The 7645-nt window shown below is 37.4% G+C and overlaps 1 protein-coding gene across 1 annotated transcript; it reads left to right on the top strand.

The window, feature by feature from the left end:
- Positions 1-3915: 3915 nt before the first annotated feature.
- On the top strand, positions 3916-7641 carry LOC109973601 (alpha-tectorin-like; the record flags this gene model as incomplete). The annotated part of the gene is made up of 8 exons (XM_020623317.1): positions 3916-3961; positions 4089-4109; positions 5322-5455; positions 5776-6054; positions 6157-6252; positions 6392-6557; positions 6681-7081; positions 7204-7641. Coding segments are annotated over exons 1-8 (1581 nt in total), but the record flags the coding sequence as incomplete, so codon positions are not given.
- Positions 7642-7645: the final 4 nt, after the last annotated feature.

Genomic DNA, 7645 nt, shown 5'->3' with positions numbered 1-7645 from the left:
CTTTCCCTAATGTTGTAGTTTTTGTACCTAAATTGAACCATTTTTTTTTTATTTTGCTGCCAGAAAGACATTGCTATGTCACAGTTTTTAATCCAGAAAAAAACTGCAATGTCACAATTTTGGAGACGTAATTGTGTGACTAGTATGTTTTGTGTTGAGGACCAATGTACAAACAGCTATTATACATAGTACAGTGAGACTGGGTTATAAAAATTGTACACTGTTAAATTCTTCACATTTGCAAATGTTACTACTGACATTGCTCCAGTATAAATTAACCATGAATGAATTTCTATCACCCCAATTTATCAAGACATAGTTAGATATTGAAACAACCAATAGGAGCCAGGAAGATTGTACATTTTATCAACATTATGTTCTTTTCTCATTTTAAATGTTTACTTCTTTCTCCATAGTTTTTTTTACTGGAACTTCCAGGGCCAGTGAGCCACACTGGTTTTACCTGCCCTCCCAGTAAAGTCAGTACAGAAAATCTTCCCAACTCTGCCAACTTTTCATAGTTCAACAAGAGGAGCTTATGTGCTTAGAACTCCTAGTACATCATGCCAGAATTTAATGTGGCATGTCTTTGTCTATTGTGATGCAGTCTGTTGTTTCACTTTTCATTTCACTATTGGTTGTTGTTGAGATGAGCTTCTTAAGATAAAAATTTGGTTTAAACAAATCTGCCATAAGATAAAGTTAAAATTCTGCATCCTAACTGCTAAACTACACTCTTCGTGACCACCAAGTTGTTATTGGTTGTGTGCTAATAAAATGTGATTGATATTTTTTTTTGTACTTTCAAGTTTCAAGGCAATCACTAAGCTCTCACAGAGGGTAAGCAAAGACACCAAGACAGGGTGGTGCAAATGGTCATGTCCGTCAGCACTCCTTCATCTGTCCCATCACTTCAGACAGCTGACACATTGTTATTTTAAGTGTTTGCTCACTGTTCATGTTACACATTGTTTCTTTGTAGGACTTTTCCAGTAAGCCACAGTTAGATGTGTATCATACTGATACACATCTAGAACACCCACTTCAAATATTTTGCTCCATTTACCACCAGGGACTTGTCTTGGCTTCACTAAGATTGTAACTTAATGAAATGATCTAATGAATAAAAAAGATGCTGGGTGACTTTGAATAAGGTAGAAATAGACTGAAACTGTCTCTTCATTGCCCTCCACAGCGGAGGATCCCCAAATCAAACATTGCTTAGGGCCCCATTAAGACTTGGGCCGGCCCTGACTGTTAAAATGCAATACACATGCATGTAATAATACAATATAAATATATATAGAAGTTAAGGTACACAAACCTGAGATGTAAAGGCATAGTCCAAAGCAGGTCAAAGGTGTTTGGGATTTATTTTTTACATGACAAATATTGTCTGTATATGCGACAGTGAGAAAGTCACTTTTGGCTTTTCCCGTTTAGGGGTCACCACAGTGAATCGTCACACTGACGACTCATATGTTGACATTTGGCACGTGTTTTATGCCGGATGCCCGGCCTGACACAACCCTGATTCGAACCCGGGCCACAGCAACGAGAGCGCTGCGCCTTAACCACTAGCCTACCAGGGACAGCTGTATGTGACAGTACATATTCAAAAATGGCTTTAGTGGAATGACATCTATGTCTTCTCAGCACGTTTGAATACATTTTAAATTGCTTCATTTTATATAAACCTGCCTAGTTATGAAAGTGAATAGGTACATTTATATTCACTTCATGGTTAAATATATTTAGTGTAATTCTAAGTAATGTGCATTCAGGAAGGACATTTGCATAGTTAAGTATTTTTAAATGGTCAGAGTAAGGGATAATTTATCAGTGGTGGATGTACCACCACATAACTGCTCTGTTTACTTATAACATGAACAATGTGCATGTTCAAAAATTTATGAAGTAGGTCAACAAATTTTTAATCAGTTTTTGCTTTAAAAGAGTGAAGTAATTGCAGCTAGAAACAAGACCACTGAAGAGAACATCCTTGCACCTGTAAAGACAATGGCAGTGCCTTTTAAACCCACTCTGAGCATGCTATTAACAACTCCACTGACCTGCTAAACTTTGTGGTCATGTTCTGCTAATGATCAAATTTAAAATGGGCATTGTTTCTGAAAGGTTTTTTTTAATGAATTTTTATCCAGTGTTAGGAGTATCGCAAAAATCTATTTACAGAACATTAGCAAATAACACAAAAACTACAGTATGTAGATACAACTAAAGGTAAACGAGAAACTATGTTCTGTTGCAGTCTAAGCAAACCCACCCTTTGAATAGTATCTGAGATGTACTAATAACTAACAAATTGAAAACAGAGCCGCCTTGGGAGAGATAAGATTTTGCAAGATTTTATAAGGAAATAATTTTCTTCTTGGGGAAGCCATATCTTAGTCTTATTTTTATGGCAGCAGAAATTTGTTAATGCTTCTCTACAAGAGACCTATGTCATTTGATATTAAATGTTAATAAATACCCCTTTGTATTAGTACACTGACACTAATACTCAAGGCTTTGGTAGAATATTATACTTCCTTATTGTTTCTGTCAATTGGTCTGTAAGTCTTAATTATTCTCTGTGTGCAGTGGAATGTTTGGTTCACTCGAACCAGTTTATGGAACTCTGCCAACTTGTAGTGTATAAAACCTTGTGGCTACCCTGCAGCCTCACACTTCGCAACCAAAGAAGCATGCAAGCAGGTAATTAATTTATTGAAACATTATCTCCAAAGTGCTGTTCTGCTAAATGATAAAAACTGATGCTTATTTCCAATTGAATTTCAATTTTATTTCTCTTATAAAGGATTTCTTGCATTGCAACATATAGCTATTTCTATTGATGTTTCCTTTTTATCAGAAATGATCATACTGTACAATACTGGACATATATTTCAGTATTGTGTACTACACTGTAAATGGAATTTGCTACAAAATAATAAGTGGGCCTAACTCAGTTTTTTTCAAGCCTTTTATCATCGCTCATTTTAAATATGGTACTAGTACTTTGGGGTCAGAAAAGCTGACTTTTGACTTTTAGTAACAGAAAAAATAAGTTGGGGAAATTGTGCCTTTTCAGGGGTGGGATAACATTATCCTACACTAGCAACTTCCCAGCATGCTTTGTTTTAGAGTTAACAATCTCCAGGCACTTTTTTTTTATTTTGAAGAGCCCATTCATGGTGGAAACCTTCTGTGTGTCTATAATACATATCTAATTATATAATGGTTGTTTCTTTTTATAATTACGAAAGCAATGCAAACCATGATAAACATTAGTCTTAAATTCAGTCCCTATCCCTACCATCATACACTTATAAATATAAATAAAACTGAGATGATTACCTTGAAAAAAAAACATAAGCAAGCAATCTGTTGTGTATATATATATACACACACACACACACACACTAGAGGCTGCTTGTATGTTGCAAGTTCTTGTGAGATGAGGAATTGACTGCGCAAACTAAAATGCATTGAATAGAAATAGGCCTGTCTGCTAATTATGATTATCAAGTTCTTCTAACACCATTTTTTTTGGCTTTTAAAAAGTAAAGGCAACTTGATAAATTTATAGTGTATTGAAATATAGTAAGTGCACACAATTTTAAATAGGTATAGCTTATTCAATTTATATTCATTATAAATATCATTTCACACGACAGATTGTTTGCTTATTCTTTTTTCAAGGTAATCATCTCAGTTTTTAAAAAACTGAAATGAGTTAGAATTTATGAACAACTCATATTGATCAATGTTCATTTAATTCTCTGAATTTCTTTTGCTATTATAAGCATATAACAAATTTACAAGACTGCATCCTTGGTGATGCTCTGAGATTTTTTTTTCTGGAATTTAATTGATTATATTTGGTCAGCAGGTTTGAATTTTGAGCTTTGAGGAATGGCAGGTCAAATCATGTTGCCTGTGCTACTTTTGGGAGCGATAAGTACGTATTTAATTAAATCAAATTTAATTAAACTCAAATTTTTGTGCATAAATGTATGAACTGATGTTTGATATTGATGTTAATCTCATATTGTTGTCCAGTTATATTTATGCTTTTGTTTTCATAGGTTTGGTGACTTCACAGACACGTAAGCTGAAGCTTTGAGAACGTCTTAGATTTGTTCACACTTGTCACATTCCAGTCATACAACAATGTAAAAATCAGTAACTCAGTGATGTTATTAGACCAAGTTTTTACCTATTATGACTAGATTATGACTAACACCACTGTATGATTGTTTGTTAGCAGGATCTCATAGCTTTGAATTAATTTCTTATTAAAAGATAAAAATATGTCTACATTGCATAGGATTTGACATACATTAATCATATTTAGAAAAATTGTGATGTTTAGATATGTATTGACAGCACACCAGTCATAGTATTGTATATGAATTCTTTTATAGAACACCTGTACAATTTAAATGCCAGTATTTAGTGCCCCTTAAGAAACAAGATTACTTTTACATAACAACAAAAGTTAAGGGTGTGGAGGTTGGGAGACACCACACCTTGACACCAAAGGGAAGGGTGTCAGGATTGGCGCGTGACGCTGCCGAAAATGTTGTGGTGAACTCGATTAAAGTGCCAGACGAGGATAGTGAAAAACACTCTCTTTAATGAGAGCTCAGGCACTGAACAAAAAAACTGATATAAGACACAGTGTAACACAAAACGCACATACAGATCGGTAAAGCAGTCCAAGATCAGAGCCAGCAAACACATACAGCAAAGGAATCCGAAAAGCGTTGCCCAACGGGAAGTCTTATAAATCATACACAGTAGGCAGTCCGAAGTTTGAAGGGGCAGGCAATATACAGTGGTCGACAACAGAAATCCAGGGTAAGATACTAAAACGGAGGGCAGGAATAAATGCTGAAAAGTCAGAGCTGGAGTCTAGAACAATCTGGCAGCGTCCTGGTGGGAGAACGCTGCCTAAATAGAGGTGAAATCAGGTGCAAACAATAAGGAGCAGGTGAAACTAATGTGAGTGATGATTAAAGTAAAAAGACCGAAACTGTGGTGAAACAAAAACAGGAAGTAATGTCAAAATAAAAGCACGACAGGAAGCAACCGAACCGAATCATGACAAAGGGTTCACATTGCTGTAAACCAGACAGTTGGATGTTGATTGTTTTACACTTAAAGAATAACTTAATATCAGGCTTAAAGACAGTGTTTTACTGTCCCTACTGGTTGCATCTGGGATGTGGTCTGAAATGGATACTCCTGCACCTGTAACCACACCCAAAATGTGATGTCACCATGTACTTAGTTTTTTATTTGTGTTTTTTTTTTAGATTCATCATACTATCCTGGACCCCTCTATCCTATTGCTGGAACAACAAGCCCTCGAACAGACGATGGAAGTTCACCTCTAATTCCTCTGCAAAGAACTTTTGTTTACTTTGGACGGCCATATAATCAAATTTATGTACGTAAAAACTGTTTTAGCAAACTACAACATCCATGTGTATGAAGGGCTTTGAAGAATGTAACATCCATGTGTATGAAGGGCTTTGAAAAATGCTGGTATGTTTTGTGGAGGACTCACATTTTCATCCACTGATTAGCAAAACAAAGCAGAATGGTAAATTTATAACATTTATTAGAAATGCAGAATGCAAAACTTTATGAAACAAAAATTTCAACTAAAACTTTTATTATATTAAAGATGGTCAATAACATGACCGTCAATGACTAGTCAATATCTACTAATTGTTTGTTAGTAAGAACTGGTCTATCTGTTTCCAGGTGAACAACAATGGCCATCTGACCTTTGATAACCCATGGTATAGTTACACACCACAAATGTTTCCACTATATGGCTCCAGCGACATCATTGTTCCATTCTGGACAGATTTAGATAACAGACAAACTGGTGCGATCTATTACAACCAATATACCAGTGGCAGCGTCCTGCAACAAGCAACGCAGGATATTCATGCCTACTTCCCAGGACTGAGCTTTAATGCTGAATGGGTCTTTGTTGCAACATGGTATGAGGTGGCCTACTTTCCAACCACTGGAACAGTAAGTCATCCTGTTCTTATTGGGGGAAACATATTATATATGTTGTATCTGTGCTACTTATTTCTATCTTCATTGTAAAAAACATGAGACAATTTCTTTCAGCAAACAACGTTCCAAGCAGTCTTGATCTCTGGTGGCCGGTATTCCTTTGTGCTGCTGAACTACGGGATAATAGCCTCAACCAATCGCAATGTGCAGGTTAGAGCCTTAAAAAACAAAACAAACAAACATGTTTTTAATTTGCCATCACTTACATGTATCCTAAAATATTAATCTAGTAATGGCAAAGCATGGCCTAAATAGAAATTCTTTTAAACTATGTGACATATGTTTCCAGGCTGGATATGACACAATCAGTTCCTCTCACCATTTCACCATCCCCGGATCGTTCACTAGCAATGCAACAGGGAGTAACTCAGTTTTCAGTCTGGGCAGCAACGTCAATGTGCCCGGTCGCTGGGCCTTCAGGATAGATGATGGCTCAACAGGCTGCACTTTCAATGGTAAGACCAGAACCAGACGGTGATCACCATAGGGACATCTTTACACTCAACAAAATACGAGTTCAGGGTGGCTGGAGACCTTTCTTCCATGTAATCCTCTTTTCTTTCTATGTTTTTTCAAAGGTGATCCTGTGCAGCTGGGTTACTCATTCTGGACTGACAGTACCTGTGCACAGAAGTGCACCTGCACCTCAAGAGGCCTGCAGTGTGTCAGCGAGCCCTGCTCCTTTTCCCAAATTTGCCAGCAAAGTTCCTTTCAGTTCTCCTGCCAGACAGTGCAGAGAGGCATCTGCACCATAAGTGGAGATCCACATTACTATACCTTCGATAATACACTGTTTCATTTCCAGGGCACCTGCACTTATGTTCTCTCTGAGCAATGTGGTCTTGGGTTGCCCTACTACAGAGTAGAGGGTACAAACGAGCACCGTGGCAGCACTTATGTTGCCTGGACACGACTGGTCAAAGTTTATGTCTATAATGAAACTATTGAGCTTGTTAAGGGACACCCTGGTGAGGCTAAGGTCAGTAAGTAGGTTTGTAAAGATCAAGTTTTGCTTAAGCTTATATACTTTCAGCTTTTTGTTAATTATGAATTTTCTTAATTTTATACAGCTATGTCTTTGCCTGCTTGTTCTACTTACAGGTTAATGGAATCTTTGCAGCCACTCCATTCTACCTCAACAATGGCACTGTCCATGTTTATGAGTCAGGATTTTCTGTGACTGTCAGTTCTAACTTTGGCTTGGAGGTATCCTATGATGCCTACCATTATGTCAGGATCAGTGTGCCCTACACTTACCAGAACGCAACATGTGGCCTGTGTGGATACTTCAACATTGATCCCAGGGATGACTTCCGGACCCGTCAAGGCGAGGTTGTGAGCTCTGATGTGGTGTTTGCCAACAGCTGGCAAGTATCAGAGGACAACGAACCAGCCTGTAACATCCGATGTGCAGGTTTGGGCTGTGCTGCCTGCAATGAGGATCAGAGAGCTTTGTACAGCAACACTGACCATTGTGGTATCCTACAGAGCAGTTCTGGCCCTTTTGCTGGTTGCCATCAACAACTTCCCCCACAGACCTTTG

The sequence above is a fragment of the Monopterus albus genome, unplaced genomic scaffold (assembly GCF_001952655.1).
Source record: "Monopterus albus unplaced genomic scaffold, M_albus_1.0 scaffold297.1, whole genome shotgun sequence".
NCBI lineage: Eukaryota > Metazoa > Chordata > Actinopteri > Synbranchiformes > Synbranchidae > Monopterus > Monopterus albus.
The sequence above is the reverse complement of the archived record's forward strand: the minus strand, read 5'-3'. Positions and strand labels throughout refer to the sequence as shown.